Source organism: Delphinapterus leucas, chromosome 5 (genome assembly GCF_059928025.1).
Source record: "Delphinapterus leucas isolate spDelLeu-1000000601 "Yukka" chromosome 5, BTC_Dleu_Yukka2, whole genome shotgun sequence".
Classification (NCBI taxonomy): Eukaryota; Metazoa; Chordata; class Mammalia; order Artiodactyla; family Monodontidae; genus Delphinapterus; species Delphinapterus leucas.
Window position 1 is genome coordinate 5,760,770 of NC_143133.1, and position 17,495 is coordinate 5,778,264.

Genomic DNA, 17,495 nt, shown 5'->3' on the forward strand with positions numbered 1-17,495 from the left:
CATTCTGACTTGACGTTCATGGAAGGAAAAGGCTACTTTGTCAAATTAAAACTCACTTCCAACTTAGAGCTTTGCAAATGTAAGTCATTGTCAATCATGCTGTATTGGAGTCTGTAATCCCCAAGCAAAGCATAACTACCTGCATTACTTCAAAATATTCAACGCACTCTCTCTGAATCAGCTTCACGTATCTACCCACATCGTTTTCAGCTTTGTCATGAACACCTGTCAAGTCTTGATGCTTTCTTCCTTTAGTTTTTTCTTTAAAGTGTTCATTCCAGATTCATTGACACTCTCCCAGGATGTGATATATGTTTTTGGTTAGCTCTAGCCTGGGTTTCCTCTTTGGTTCTTTCGCAAGTGTGGTGTCTGATCATCGCAGGCTTGGATGGGACAGACCGCTATGCTGCAGTTTGCTCATTAACTTGGCAGATTGATCAACTCAGAGTTTCGTGGGAAGGCAGAACAAATAGACCATCTGGATATGCGGTGTATGGTTGTCATTTGAGTGGCTGCTTTAGCAGTTCTCACGTTTCCCATCCCACCTTTCCAACCAACACCGTACATACGCACACTGATTTGCACAACCTATTTGACTTTCGGAGTCATAATGTAACAGGGAAGAACAAATACGACACCATGTTGAATCTGTTTCTTTCACTTTAACCTTTGTATTCTATTGCTTTGGCTACAAGTTAATCACTAAAGGGATGCTGCTTATAGTTTAAAGTGTATGTACATAATGGCCCATCTCTGGGAACCCTGCCCCCCATGCCTGAGTGCTAAGCTAAAATACCTTTAGTTTAGCTCACAGGAAACATCCTGACCAGGCCGACTTGTGAATGGCTGTAGGAAAGAAGATATTAACAGATTCCCTCTGCACTCTGGCTGGAACCAGGAAATATTTACAATAACTTATCACCTTTTTACTTTACTTCCTCACCCCCTCTTCTTTGTTCTATAAAAGAAACTAGCATCCAATCCTGGCAAGATGGTTCTTTGCAACGTTAGTCCACCGTCTTCTCAGTCTGCTGGCTTTCTGAATGAATTCACTATTTCTTGCCCCCAAAACTCGTCTCTCAATTGATTGGCCTCTCTTGCAGCAAATAGAGCAAGCTTGGACTCGGTACCAATAACTGTGCCTATATTTCTGAGGTTTCTGCTACTGCTTGACTGTTCACTGAAGTCTTAATTCTTTTTTTCTTTGTCCTCACAGCGTGGTATGCCACATATTAGACTGTTTCTTACTATCTTAGAGACTTTTGGATACGAACACACACACATGTATAACTGAACAACACTTATATTTGTTGGAGAGAATTCCATTGTAATTGCTTCCGTGAAGTACTGTTTCTATAAGGTACTAGCCAGAATTTTTAAACATACTTATGACAGTATATTTTACCTTTCAATATTATTCCTTTGAGACTGATTTGTTCTGTTTGCTTTTGCTTTATTTTTTATTTTAATTCACAATTACACTTTCAAAATTATAGACAGGAAGAGAAAAGAACCTGTTAGTTTAAAAAATAGGAAAGAATTCCTCTTTGGTGAAGCAAACACCTTCTTGAGACAGGTGTTATGATGGGCCATTTGGTTTGTGGAATGATGCCTCTTGGTGTAAGAACAGGCTGGGCTAGGCGTGAGGCAAAGGCGAACCAATTGCTCTGGTGGCCAAATAAGAAGTTTGAGGTGCTCTAGGCAGCCTGAGAATGAGAGAGAAGATGAAAGTAGCTAAGGGATAACTAGCCACTGGGTAACTTTCCAACGGTTGGCATTCTCTCTGGAAGGAAGATGACCAGGCAAAACTCTCCAGTGTCAGAAAGGTGACCTCAATGCTGTGCAGCCCTCATATCCAGGGACTGACTTTTGCATTGCAATGTCATCAGCATGTAGGAAGGAACTCCGGCTATATTAATCGCATGATGTAGGTTATGTAATTTGTGCATTTGTGTGTATTGATGGCCAAAGGAGATGAAAAGGAACATAAGGAGAAAGGTGAAAGAAAGAAGAGGAAGAAGGAAAAAGGGAGGGAGGAAAAGGCATGTCAGAGTTCTCTTGTGCTTTCAAAATTGATCACGAACTTTCTGCTGGTGCCCTTCTCTCCTCCTCCTTTCCTTCTCTTCCAGTTTTCCTTTCTGTTCTTTTTTTCTCTTCTTTTATTCCTTCCTCCTTCCTGCCCGCTTGTTCTCATTTTCTTCCTTGCAAGGAAAGAGAATGGATTCCGAATTAGGAGCGATGTAAGAATTTGGGGAGAAGGTAGCTTTGAATCAGCAATTCCTGCATTCTGTTTGGGTTTGCTTATTTGATGTGGGGAAATAACGGCACATGTGTGCTCATGTGAGTCTTTGCATATTCAGTGGGATGAAGGATATTTGCCTAAATATGGAGATGGAGGCCAAGTACGAGCTTATTGTCAAGGGCAAGTCAGGACACGGGAGAGAAAGGGGAAGTGGTAGGAAGAGGCTGAGAGAAGTCCATGGGGTACGGCATTGGCGTTCAGAGAAAAGCAGTATCGGACAAGTGGGACAAGACAAGGAGGTGTGGTGTACTTTCTGTTCCTGTGGTTTCTCACGAACATCATCCCTGACTTTCAGACCATCTCCCTGTCATTTAGATTCCCATAGGATTCCTTCTAATTGTTTATTATAATTGAACTAGATTCATTAGCTGCTTCTTCCCTACTAGACCGTAAACTTCGTGAAGGAAGGGATTGTAAAGTGGCTATTCAGCTCCAAGTACATAACACACATTATTATTACTATTATTATTATTAACCACTAAATATTCCCACCTTGTATAATATAATGCCTGGCCCCTGGTAAATATTCATTAAATGTTTGAGATGCACAGGGGAAAAGCATAGATTAAAGAGGTCAATGAATTGGCTTGGTTCTTCCATAGTGGATGTTCTCGTATAAGGGCTACATACAGTCAGGTATATGACTTCATATCTCATTTGTGTACTTTCACAGCATGTTCAAGTGGAAAGAGAATTTGCTTGGCAAAATTAATTGAAATACTTAATAAACAGATTTGAAAAAAATCCAATTTCAGCAAAATAATTTTATATTATTAGTTTTTGATTTTACAATTTATTTATCATTCTTTGTGACACCTGTGAGAGTGAGTTAGCCATTTTATAGAAATTATTTTGGTGAATTCTGGCCTGAATTTCACAGTGAGATTTTCATATAACTCATGACTGAATTAACTAGGGTTCAATTCACAGTTTTTAACTTACTTTGTTTAATAGATAAAATGAGTGAATTGTTCTATGTTAGAGACAAAGATTCCACCCTCCCTTCCATTCAGCAATGATTTTGTTTATAACTATCTTTTGGAAAATTCCTTTAATAAGCTCATTCCTGGTACAAAGTATGAAGTACGGGACCTCTAACAAATTATACCACTGAATGTTGACATAAATTGTATTGTAGATGTGCTGTCAGTAGTGGTGATGGGTGTATCCTCTTCAGAGATTATAAGATTTCCTGCTTCTTAAAAGAACGAAGAGTAGAAATCCAAGTTGAGACTTGCCTGCACTTATATTGTGATGACTCAATGTTATGATTGAAATTAAAGCACAAGATTCATTTATAGCTTGAGTTTTTGAGATGGAAATACCATAAGAATCATGATATTTCAGTTGCACGTATTTATATTTATAACTTATATTTATAATTTTTCCTTCATTGCTTCTGAATATTTCCTCTGGAGTTCACACCTTTTCCAAAAAAATCACAGTACAAAAAATTAAAGCTCTTAATTACTCGAGATGTTTTGAAATTTCTCATTTATGAATGATTTTAGTTTGTTTAGGTTTAATATAACCTCAACCATCTGTTACAAAAGAGTACTTTCAGGCACTCCCTGATGACTGATAAAAATGTATGTTACGGGAGGCTAAGTACTCTTCCCCAAATCTCTTTCAAGTCACAATTTAGGCTTAGTTAAGTAAAATAATTACAAGCAAGACCAGACACATCTTACCATTCCACAGATTCCAACGATTCCCTTACTGTTGTGTACTCTGAATCCTTCCTGGACATGACGGTGCTCACTGGGACTTCAGGTAAAGTTTGAAATAGATTATTTTGTCATATAATTCAATCAAATTTTATTGATGAAATCATTCAAACATACAGAAAAATTAGAAAATAATGTAACAAACACAGGGTGCACAATTTGGACTTAACAGACGTTATTTAACAGATGTGGTGTTTCCTGGAGATCACAGTTTATTTGAAAGAAATACAACATTAAAGAACCCAACAAAGCTTCATTCCTGTAACCCTTCCCTCTCTTTCCTCTTTAAGGGTAACCACTCTTCTGGAGTTGCTTATATCCCTTTGTGTTTTTTGTTCTTTTACTACATATGGAATGGATTCATAAACGCTATGCAAAATCGTATTGTGTGCTTTTAAACTTTACATAAGTGGAATCATACTGTGTGTATCCTGCTGCAACTTGCTTTTTTTCACTGAGATGTTGATACATGCACATTTGGTTCATACATTTTACCAGTTTTATCGCATTTTTTAGGAATAAACCTGTTAATCCATTGCTCTATGACAAATAGTTAGGTCGTTTCCACACTTTTGATGTTATAAACGTTGCTGCAATGAGAGATCCTGTGCTTGTCTCCTTTGAACACTTGTATCGTAGATTTCTGGAAGTGAAATTCATAACTCATAGGGCAAGTGCAACTTTACATTTTCTGGATATTTCTAAATTGCTCTCTAAAGTTGTATAAATTTACACTCTCAGATCAATATTTAGGTTTCTTTTTCTCCATAACCTCACCAAACGTGGATGTTATCCATCGTAAATATTTGTCAACCTGAGAGGGGTAAAATGTTAGTTTTTCTTTCATTGCCCTGTGTAAATTAGCTGGTTAAGGTTTGTTACTAGGAGACCAGAAGGTACAATTACTTCTTTTATTTCCTTTAGGATCTCAAGCATTACATTCATTATATTCCTAGGTTCAAGATGCAAAACCATGTTAGACCATGCATGGCCGTATTGTTATTTACCTGTTTGTTTATAAATAATGCCATGGACACATAGGAACTCTCAAATCCTCTCCCTTTGCATCCCATAACCCTGAATTTTAAAGTGTTTATCATTTCCTTGCCATTTAGGAATTGCGTGTGTGTGTGTTTGCTTTTGCTTGTTTTTAAACGTCATGAAAAGAGTATCCTATTGAAGGGTTTGGGGACTTCATTTTACTTAACGTTATGTAAGATTCAGCCATGTTGTTATATGCAGCTATAGGTTTTTTTTTCACACTCCATTGTGTGGATAAAACATAATTTAACAATCCTGCAGTTGAAGGGAATTTGGGTTGTTTGTAATTTTTGCTTTCTAGTTGTCCTTGAGGACCTCTCACAGTGTATGTGTCAGCCTTTCTCTTAGTTAAATTGCTATGGGGAGAATCGGTGGGTTGTAGGGTGAGCAAATTTCCAACTGTACTCATCTTGGAAGTTTTGGTAAGATTCACCTGTAAAACCATCTGTGTTGCTCTGTTAACATATTACAACTCTTCGATTTCTTTAATAAAAATTATATTGCTGTTCAGGTGTTCTCTGTCTTCACAGGTTAGTTTTGTTAGGTTACCTTTCTATTAAAATTTTTTCCATTTCACCTAGGTTTTCAATTAAACTTGAATAAAGTTGCTGATAATGTTTACTTACTATCTTTTTAAAGTTCACTTGCATCATTAGCATTATGTCTCCTTTATCACTCATAAAATTATGTGTGCATTCTCTCTCTTTTCATCCATCTGTGTTACCAGAGGCTAGCTTTTATTTTGTCACTTGTCAAAGATCCAACTTAGAGTTTATTGACTTCTTTATTTCATCTTCATCTTCCATTTCATACTTTTAATTATTTCCTTTCTTTACTTCCATTTCATACTTTTAATTATTTCCTTCTTTACTTTCTTTGGGCTTATTGTTTGTTCCTAATTTCTTATGTTGGACATTTACTCTTTAATTTTTAATCTTTCTTCTCTTCTAATGTGAGTAGTTAAGGCTATACATTCCTCTCTTCGAAAGGCCTTAAGTATTCTCCACAAATCTAGGTATAGTACTTTCATTTTTATTAATTTCTAAGGATTTTTAAATTGCTTACTATTTATTTTTTGACCAATGATTTTTTTTTTCATGTGGATTTTAATTTTCTTATTTCCACCTTCTAACTTGATTGTGTTGTGGTCAGAAAACATAATCTGTATGATATCTTTTCTCAGAAAAGTTGTGAGATTTGTATTATGGCCTAGTGTATGGTCAACTGTGATAACTGTTCCATGTGTATTTGAGAAGAATGTGTTTTTTTCTTCTGATTCTGTCTTGGATGAGACTATGTTGACCCCAGGAAGGCTTATGAGGCTGGATGAGAAAGTTTGTTCATGTCTAGGAGTAAAACATAGGGTGAGTTGTAATCAAATTGTAGATTGTACACTTCTGAGATTGATGAGGTAAACCTGGCCCAGATAAGGTGATCTTGGCACTTACTCAGACTGGTTTACATGCAGAATTGCTCCAGGATTATGTCAGGCTAGATCTGGAGAGTAGATGTCCTGCTAACAGAAAGCCAGGGGGACCTCACTCATTTCATTCATATCTTATGGTCTACACCTGGTGAACTTGAACTTCTGTCTGTGCTGAAGAATGTAGCTGAGAACTTTGAGGTATACCTTGAGTGCATTTGCTTCCTTCTCTGTGCTTTAGGTACATAAACCTCATTTGATTTTCCTAAGTGGTGCCGGTCTTCCAGTCAAATTTATTACTACCATTTGTCAATAAAGTGATTGTGTACCTAGTGAGGTACACATTTTTATGTTTTCTGCCAAATGGGTTTTCTTCTCTGGAATAGTTTGATTAAATCCTTTCTGTCTTGGATTATCTTTTCTCATAGATTTGCAAATTAATATATTCTAGACTTTAAGTACTTCTCTTATTGGAAATATAAATATTAACTTTCAGATATGGCCTATTTCTATGTTTACGGTGATTTTTAATGTACAGAAAAATGTCAACTTAATGTACAGAAAAATGTCAACTTAATGTGATAAATTTATAAATACTTAAATTCTTTTGGTATTTTTATAATTCTAAATATGTTATCAAGGGAATTCTATGTGCTAGGTACTAGGTCTTGGGAAATTCCCTATCTCAGCAGTGACGAAAAATAAATTGTTATGATGAAAAATAAAACAGGGTAACTACTTTATATTACTGAGATAGCCTGATGATAATTATGAATTATTAAATACACTGGGAGTATGATTAAAGAGTTGGGAGTTTTTTCTCTTTTACTACTTTGGGTGACTGTTTGCTTAAGACACGAATTATGTGTTCTTTGATTATTTACGGAACTTTCCTATAAAACTACCAGTATGCTTTTTGTCCATTTGTTATACATGATTTTTAAACTGCTGATTAATTTCTAACTATTGAAGCATTCAAAATTTCTGTTTATCCATGAATCATTTTACATGTATTAGTGGTGATTCTTTAGAGAACTTTCCTTTTCTTCTTCTTTTCCTTCTCCCCACCTTTCCTAAGTAAACTATACACACCATTACAAAAGTATGCTATAATCCATTGCAATCATTATCTTTCCTGATGCTCAAATTACCAAATTTGGACTATAAGAGCTGCTTCAAGAAAGAGTCTCTTTCAACCAGCTCTATTCATTATTGAGCACACTCTTGATTTATGGAATTGCATTTCTCTCAACATGAGTAAGGTTGAAAATCTGGTCATATTTATGAAAGTCATTTGTGTTTCCTTTTCTGTGAAGAATTTATTCATATGCTTTGCTCATTTTCTGTTGGATTGTTTTTTTTTCTTATTTACTTGTATAAAACTATTAAATTTAAAGAGGCTAGATCTTTGGTTGTAATATTAAATATATCATTCCCATTTTATTTTTTGAGTTTTGGGGTTTTTTTATTGCTATATGGATTTTAAAATTTGTGTCCTCTTAACATTATCATTTTTTTAATGCCTTCTGGAGTTTGTGTCAGTTAGATAAACCTTCTGCACTCCTACATTCTAAAGGAATTCTATAACATGTTTTGTTATAGGACTTCTATGATTTTATTTTTACATTTATACCTTTGACCTATTAGGATTTTATTCCTCTTATATGGTGTGTAGAACTGGTGTGTAAAACATAAAAGTTTATGTTTTTCTAAATGGTTATCCAGCTTCCCCCACATCATTATTGAATAGTCTATATTTTCCTCTGTAGTTTGAGATGACACTTTTATCATAAAGTCCTGAATGTATTTAGATCAATACTGGGCTTTGTGTTTTCTTCTATTACTCGGTTTTTAATGTACTGATGCCACAGATTTTAACTAATGAATAACTGTAGTATATTTTGATAACTTAGTATTCCCTTAATGCTCTTATTTTTCAGAATTAAATACAGTATTCTTGTATAAGTGCAGAATCACTTAAGAACCAACAAACTCTTGGCATTTTCCTCTGGATCATGTTCTATTTATAAATTAATTTAAGAAATTGACAGCTTTATGATATTAGTCTTCCTATCCAAGAACATGACATACCTTTCCATGTGGTGAAGCTGATCTTTTTAAAATATGTTTTACAAATCTCTTATTAAGTTCATTCTTTGATTTTAAATTTATCATTGTTATTATAAATGACATAACTGATTTCATTATTTCATTTAACTTGTTTGTAGATATATATATATATTTATTATCTACTGATTTTCTGTATTTATTTGTTTTTATTAATTACCTTATAAATTCTTTGATTCTGGTAGGAATTTTTTATTGTTATTGTTGAATGTTCTGTTTTTTACAGGTAATTAATCATAAAATAGTGAACATTTTTGCCTCTTCTTTTTTATTTTTAAATACTTAAGTTCTTTTTCTTTTCTAATTGCAGTGGCTAGTACCTCATAGATAATATTAAATAATGGTAACAAAAATTTTCTTTGAGTTATTCCTGACATTAAGAGGAATGCTTCTTGTGTTCTCAGATACCAAAGAACTTGCACAAGGCAGTGCATCCCTTTCCAGCTGTGTTTTTTTCCAGTTCACCTCAGGTGAAAGCCTTAGTAATTGCAATACAACAGCCTGAAAGGGGCTATGACTGCTCTACTTGCTGTCAGTTATGGGGTCCTTACTGCCATTTGACAGATGAGTGAGTAAACTACACTATCACATTCTTAGAATTTACATTCTAGACTATATTCAGTATCAACCATCTTAGTTCAGATTCTCTAGAAAAAGATCATGAGATGAGGAATCATATGCAAGTGATTTTCTAAAGAAATGCTTTCATGAAAACTTGTAAGGGAATAGAGAAATCAGGGCAAGGAGGAGGAAGAAGACAAGCAAATATACAACTTTTCGTTATACAACTTTCGTTATACAACTTTTCAGGTAACATTCCAGCCTGATTCTGCAGGAAGAACTTCTTGAGGGTAAACTATACCTTAGAGTTTTTCTCAACTCAAGGCAAGGATATTGGACTTTCATATAATCAGATCAGTGTGTCATTGGCTGGCATCTTGTAAGGGATGTAAACTCCCAGGTACTTCCTGTTCTATGAACCTGGGAAATGACCCCATTAGTCCGTGGACAGTCCTCTGAGAAGAGTCACAGCCATGGCTTTATAAAGCAAAATCACAAGCCAGGAAGTAGGTACACAGAAACAAAAATAGTGACATGAGGAAATTTGGATAGAACATCAATAATTGGCTACAATGGATAAAACCTTTTCTTATTCATTCAGCAAATGTTAAAATAAGAGTGTTGGGCTTCCCTGGTGGTGTAGTGGTTGAGAATCCACCTCCCAATGCAGGGGACATGGGTTCAAGCCCTGGTCTGGGAAGATCCCACATGCCGTGGAGCAGCTAAGCCCATGCACTACAACTACTGAGGCTGTGCTCTACAGCCCGCGAGCCACAGCTACTGAGCCTGCGTGCCACAGCTACTGAGCCCGTGAGCTGCTGAAGCCCGCGTGCCTAGAGTCTGTGCTCTGCAGCGGGAGAGGCCTCTGCAGTGGGAGGCCCGCACGCTGCAGCGGGGAGTGGCCCCCACTTGCTGCAACTGGAGAGGGCCTGTGTGCAGCAATGAAGACCCAGTACAGCCATAGATAAATAAAGAAATAAAATTAAAATAAAATAAGTGTTGATGTTGCCAACAATTGTGTATCAAATTTTCCTTGTAATTCTATCAAATTTGCTTCACTTATTTTGTGTCTATATTTCAGGTGCATAAATATGTTTTATTTGCACAGTGGCTTCATCCATAATAATTTTTTATCTTAAAGTTATTTTGTTTTAACTTCATGTGTTCTTTGTAAGTAGAACCTAACTGAATGTGGATTTTTTTATAATTCAATCTAAATTTTTGTCTTTTAACTGGTGCTTTAACTCCATTTAAATTTATAGATATTATTCATATATTTGGATATATTTTATCATCTAATTTTGTGTGTTTTGTTTAGCTTTCCCTTATTTGGCCCTTTTTTCTCTCTTTCCTGATTGCAGTCTGGAATAACTGAGGTTTTTCTGTTTCCTTTTTCCTTTCTTTGGATTTGGGAGTCATGAATCACTTCTTTTTTTCCTTTTCTCTTTTTTTTCCTTCCCTCATTTATTCCTTCCTTCCTTTCTTCCCTTTTTATAATTACTCTTAAATTATTTACATGAATACACAACTTTATATAATCTAATTGATTAATACCTCTACCTTCCTATGCTCAAATAAAAAGGCCTTAGTAATCTTACTTTAACCACTTCCCATTTTATGTTATTTTATCCAAATCTAGCTATATTTTGTTAAATTTTATTTTTTGGTCTTATTTTTATCAAAGATAAGAAGACAGTCTGAAAATTCAAGTTATTCTATAAGGCTTATAACGCGATCGGTGTTCCTGTTTTTATATCCCTTTCCATCCTTCCCCTACCCTTCTTGGTGCTCCCCAGACACAACACGTTCCCCCGGAACCTGATTTTTCTCCTATTCTTTGTGTCCATATCGCTAAATAATCTGTGTGTCCTGTTAGGTTACAGTTATTGTTTTGTATGTTATGTATCAACTTTCTGCTATGAAAGATGATGACTTGTCTCTTTGGCTATTCCTCTCTCCCCTTAATCCCACCCCCTTTTCCCCCCAGTAGAGCTATAGAATAATATTGTTTATGTTTCTGGGAGTTAATAATTATCAAATACATATCCAGTACTTACTAGTCTGTAACACATTACAGGGTAGGCATTTCAAATGCAGAAACAAAAATTCAGTCCAAGATGAGAGCGCTCACAATCTAACGAGGTACAGAGAAAATTAATAAAACTAACTGAGAAAGAATGATTATTTGTGATAGAAGTTAGTACAGCAGGTGAGAATGAAACATGTAGATATTAAGGGAATCAAATTTCAGGCAGAGGGAATAGCAATTGCAAATGCCCTAAGGCTGCAGCATGTCTATCTTGTAGGACTAGCAAGCTCTGAATACTCAAGAACAGTTACTAGCAAGAGACAAAATAAAATTTAAAAATGGGTTGGCAGTTCCTGTGTGTTCTCTTAGGCCAGGGTCAGCACACTTTCTGTAAAGAGCTGATGGTAAGCAGTTTCCAATTTGTGCTCCATTCAGTCTCTGTTGCAATTACTCATGTCGGCCGTTGTAGTGTGAAAGTAGCCAAACACAATATACAAATAAGTGGGCATGTCTATGCTTTAATAAAAAATTATTTACAAAGTCATCTGTCATAGCTAGTGCAGTGACTGCATGACCTTATCCTATTTGCAGTCAAGGTATTACTAGACCAAGGGTTGGCAAACTACGCAAGAGCTAGGAATAATTTTTACATTTTTAAAGTGTTGTAAACCACAAATGCATACACATGCACACACACACACACACACACACACACACACACACACAAATAACACTGGACAGAGACTATGTGTGGCCTTAAAGCCTAAATATTTACTACCTGGCCTTTTACAGAAAAGTTTGCCAGCTCCTACACTAGACTCACAAAAGTGAGTTGGATAATGTTTCTTCTTTTTCCATTCTCTTAAATAACTTTTCTAAGAAAGATTATTTAGTTCATAAAAATTTGGTAGGCCTTATCTGTAAATCAAATGAAGCTTAGTTTTGTTTTTTTGAGCCAAGGATATCCTTGATTACCACCTTAACTGGTTATTCAATTTTTTCTATTTGTTTTATTTTTCAGGGCCATTTCAGTATCTATTTGTTTTCCAAAAAGATGTCCATTTACTGTAGATTTTCACATCAAATGTATTTATCAAGTGTATGTTCAGAGTTCTTGCCCATTTTCTACCGGGTTATCTGTCTTTTTCCTATTGATTTGTAGAAATGTATTATTTGTTCTGGATGTGGGATCTTTGCCAGGTGTTAATACCTTCTTCCACCTTATGGTTCACTTTTGATTATGTATTTTGATCATGTATTTTGTATCATGAATCTTTTTTTTTTTTTTTCTCTTTTTGCGGTACGCGGGCCTCTCACTGTTGTGGCCTCTCCCTTTGTGGAGCACAGGCTCCGGAAGCGCAGACTCAGCGGCCATGGGCTCAGGGCCCAGCCGCTCTGCGGCATGTGGGATCTTCCCGGACCGGGGAACGAACCCGTGTCCCCTGCATCGGCAGGCGGACTCTCAACCACTGTGCCACCAGGGAAGCCCTGTATCGTGAATCTCTTGATCGTGTATTTTGATGAACTGAAATTCTTAATATTAATATTTTCCAACGTACCTTTCTTTTATGGTTAGTACTTCGTGTGTCCTTTTTAAGAAATCCCCACTTATACCAAGTTGGGAAATACAGTCTCTGTTTTCTTGTAGATCAGCACTGTTCATTAGAAACAATGTGAACCACAAATTTGGACCACACATATGATTTAAATTTTTAAGTAGCCACATTAAAAATATAATGAAGCTGGAAAAATTAATAGAGATAACAAAATTATTAAGGAGATATTTTTTGTTCTTTAAAAAAAAAGCTTTCAAATTCTAGTGGATATTTCACACTTACAGCACATCCCCATTTGGACTAGGCACATTTCAAGTGCTGATACCCATATGTGTCTAAGGGCTATCATATGTGGCTATCAATATGCCATAATAACCTAGTTTAGAGGTTTTAATGATATGCCATTTACATTTAACTCTACCACCCAAATGCAATTGTTTTCTCATGTGTAGCATAAGGTAGCATACTTAACCAGGAAACTAAGTAGCTTATAGAATTGAAGGAAGACCTTCAGGATACAGAGCCAATCTGAGTTCCTGAGGAATGAAAACAGGGCTTGATGATGTTGGGACTAAGTATCTCTCTTCTCTGCTTATTCTCTTTATTTTGCAAGGATTTTCTCAATATGGCAGGGGACATGGCCTCCAGTTGTTCTAGGGTCACACCTTTACAACTTCTGACAGATGAAAAAAAAATAAATCTAATTCTGTTTAGAAATATACCAGCTCAGGCCACATTCCTATACCCTGCAGCTGGGGAGATGATTATATTTGGCCCGGTCATTCATTATATGCCCATAGTTATAATCATGGAACAGACATTATTACCAGAAAAGGGAAGCTACCACGATATATCACATCTGTTTCTTCCATGAAATGCTTTTGGGGAACGGGGGCTATTTCTCGTGCACTAAATTAATATTTGTAAATAGCACTCGAATAGTTTCCCAATTTGACAGGAATGCTTAAAATAAGGCCTAAAGCAGGACGGAGGATATAAATGCATTTGCTTGGAACTAATTTTCATGATACACGCATATTTGAAGACCATACAATTTTTTAATTTATAAGTTTAGGACTGTTGATTTATAAAGTAACCCAGAAGGTAACTCAATATTTTCTTTACAAACTACACTTTCTGTAAATTTCTGGGCGACTGGATGAGATATACGGGTGTCTTCGGTAACTGTTTTGCAGCTATGCAGAGGTTTTGAATGTGACTGTGTTTTACATAGATAGTACAATCCTTTTGGCCATTGTTCTAACTTCAGTAACTTTTCTTCGTAAATAATTTTAAAAAATACTCCAAAGGGGGCTTCCCTGGTGGTGCAGTGGTTGAGAGTCCGCCTGCCGATGCAGGGGACGCAGGTTCGTGCCCCAGTCCGGGAAGATTCCACATGCCGCAGAGCGGCTGCGCCCGTGAGCCGTGGCCGCTGACCCTGCGCGTCCAGAGCCTGTGCTCCGCAACGGGAGAGGCCACAACAGTGAGAGGCCTGCGTACCGCAAAAAAAAAAAATACTCCAAAGGAGGAGAATGTCATTTGATATTAAAAGAATATTTTTCGTCCTTTAGAATGTATCTAACTTCTGTCTGAATGCATTCTTACTCTCAATTTATGAGTTTAGACATTTAGCACAAAATTTAAAATTGAACTGTGGCTCTGCGTTAGTTTGCATTCTACTTTTAACTCATATTTCTTCAGGGCTAATCTGTTCCCCTTTTTGGGAAACAAAGGCCTCTCCTCTCTTCATTATGTGCATTAGTCAGGAGAATTGTGTGATTGAAGGACTCCTAGGAGGAGAAAGAGAAATAGAATCTTCCTTTAGCTTCTTTTTTTTTCCTATAGCTTTTTCTTCTTTTTTTTTGGCATTTCAACAAGGTTGAATGAGGAAAACTACCCATCTTTATTTTTTGAAAGACATGCAGCTGGGAAAAGTATTTATTTTGGCTTGATAAAAACCCTAACTTGGTATACTCAAAGCAAAATACGTAGGGTTTAGCTACATAATACAAATAAGAAATGATGTAGCCTCAGTTATCTGGATGATAGAGCACTGATGTGGTATCATTTCCTCAGGTGCCAACATAACAGAAAACAGTCTGACCTTCTCCATGCTACTTTCTAGTGGCTGTTTCTTTCTTGTGTCATCCTGACCCCCTCTCCATCCCCACCTCCACCTTGCACACACAAGTTTTCTGTCTGTTGTCTTTGCTTAGCTGTTCAGAAGCATATTTAATCACGTTTGCAAATGTAGCTTCAGGGTAATGATAACATCTAATTCTTCTCACTGAATCCAAAACCACCTATGACCACAGCCAAAAGTGATACCTAGGATTTCTTTTCTTTCAGCATTTGTTTTATGGACACTTGGTTAAGAAAGTTAATAGGGTTTTTAAATGTTTGCCTTTCTTACTGTTTCAAACTAAACATTTAAAAAAAATTTTTTATTGGAGTATAGGTCATTTACAATGTTGTGTTAGTTTCAGGTGTAAAGCAAAGTGATTCAGTTATACATATACATATATCCACTTTTTTTAGATTCTTTTCCCATATAGACCATTACAGAGTATTGAGTAGAGTTCCCTGTGCCATACAGTAGGTCCTTATTAGCAAACTAAACATTTTAATCTTAGCTTATATTTCTAATTCATTCTAAGTTTATAATCATAATATAACAATAGTTGCTATACTTTAGAAAAAATTCCTACATAATCTTAACACTTTCCTCAATTTTATTCTGTGTATCCCTTCTCAAGCCTTTGTTATATGCATGTTTTTATATCATTGTAAATTTTGCTTAATATTGAAATTAGATTTGTGTGTGTGTAATTTGTTGGAACAACATGCAAATGAAGAGTATATCTTTTACTTAGTTTAGGAGATCACCTAGCACTTATGAGAATCAGAAAATGACTCTTTTCTGGAGTCACTGTGATTTTTGAAGTAGTCAGACTCAGATGGCAATTTTAAGTACTGGTGTTATTATGGGAAGTAAGAAATAATTTTTATCTTTTAATGTTAAGTAAAACTCACAGTTGTTATGTGCGTGACAGCAGCTATACAGAATCATTCTAGGTTTGTAAATATTAGATTTGACCGTGTTGCTAGGAAACCCAAAAATAAAAAGAAATTTAAATAAGCAGGAAGCATCATGAAATCTAAATTTTGTTGTTACAAACAATGCAGCTTTGAGTTCTGTTCTGTGATCAAAAGGTTGGTATAAACGATTTTATTTGTACGTTAAAGAAAAGAAACTCCTTTCAACACAGTGATCATTTCCTGTTTCATTTTTCATTTTCTTTTCGAGTGAAGAGCTTTTGTCCCTCACTAGGAGTTGCTTGAAATCTCTCGGAAGGTCTGTTCCGAATTTACTACTTCTGGATTGGTTAAGATCCCTGTTAAGAGTGTGCTTTGTTCTCTGAAAGCTTTGGTCAGTTGAGCAACTTGCGGCTTGTGGTAAAAAAAAAAAAAAAAAAAAAAAGAGCTGAGTAATGCTGGAGCGTTCTCATGTGGCTGATGCAAACCTGGAGAATTTGCATCATCATCTAGCTGGAGTAAGTTGGTGAGACAGGCAGCAGCTTAAATACCAGCCCATGAGGAAGTTGAGCTGGGCTGTAATGATAGGGAGGCAGCCGCAGCCTCAGCCGCAGAGGTAGTCCGGGAGGTGGAGAAACCAGAACACCATGAACGAGCACACAGGTGTTCCTGTGAGTAATTAGATTGCGGAAGGTGAAAATACACCTTAGAGTTTTTACCTGGGAGCACACTAGCGCTGAGAAGGAATCTGAAGGCAAAGAGGAAGAGATCAAATCGGTCAGTCACCCCAAGAGACACCAAAGTTGAAAGTTTGGAGGTTTTATTCTTTTAATTTTCTTTTTTTTTTTCTTTCTTTCTTTTGCTCTGTTTCCTTTTTTCCCTGCGGGTCACTACCATGGTCAGAAAGGCTGTGGCATCCACCATCTCCAATGGGGGTTACCTGCAGGGCAGTGTTAACACGAGGCTGTCTTCCCTGGGTGGCAAGGAGCCACCTGGGCAGGAGAAAGTTGTGCTGAAGAGGAAGATCAGTCTGTTGAGAGGGATCTCCATCATCATCGGGACCATCATCGGAGCAGGAATCTTCATCTCTCCTAAGGGCGTGCTCCAGAACACGGGCAGCGTGGGCTTGTCCCTGGTTGTCTGGACGGTCTGCGGGGTCCTGTCACTGTTTGGTGAGTGTTGCCGCTTCTCTGGGGGTGTGTCTGTGGGGCTGGGTGCCGTGCTCTCTGGGAGAACAGAGGGTGATTTCTAAGGAGGGAATGAATGGCCAGGGTTCCCCCAGATTTTCTGATCTGGGGGGAGGTATGCGAACTGTCCACGCACACTCTCCACTGTTGGCAGAATCCTGAATTCCCTGAAATTGCGACCTGTAGGCTGTGCTCGCTTTTCCTGACTAAGGTAGATTATTTTCTGATTTTTCCCTGTGGCAATGAACGTCAAGGCTAGCTTTGATGACCCAGTAAAATACAGGCAAGCTTTCTGTACCAGGCATCTGTGCTCAGTTACCTGTGTTTGGGGCATCTTGGCAGCTGGCGCACTGAATGAAACACCTGTGAAGTGAAACCCGGTGTGGCCTGTTTAGACACAGAACTGAGTGTTCAGCAGAAGTTTTACTGACTTTTTATTGGCTAAACAAATGGGTGGCAGTCTTTTCCTTTTTAATTTTTTAACTTCATGCGCTTGTCAATTCCCA

General features: G+C 36.8%; 1 protein-coding gene across 3 annotated transcripts in view; it reads left to right on the forward strand.

Annotated features, from left to right (window-relative positions):
* Positions 1-10,385: 10,385 nt before the first annotated feature.
* SLC7A11 (solute carrier family 7 member 11) overlaps positions 10,386-17,495 on the forward strand; it is a 98,958-nt gene continuing 91,848 nt past the window's right edge. The window contains exon 1 of one of the 3 annotated variants that reach the window (XM_089911501.1): positions 10,386-16,974. In XM_089911501.1, the coding sequence (XP_089767627.1) occupies positions 16,698-16,974 (277 nt within the window). In that variant the 5' untranslated portion in view covers positions 10,386-16,697. The remainder of the gene's footprint in view (positions 16,975-17,495) is intronic. The other 2 variants (XM_089911502.1, XM_022554816.3) reach the window with 2 other exon arrangements.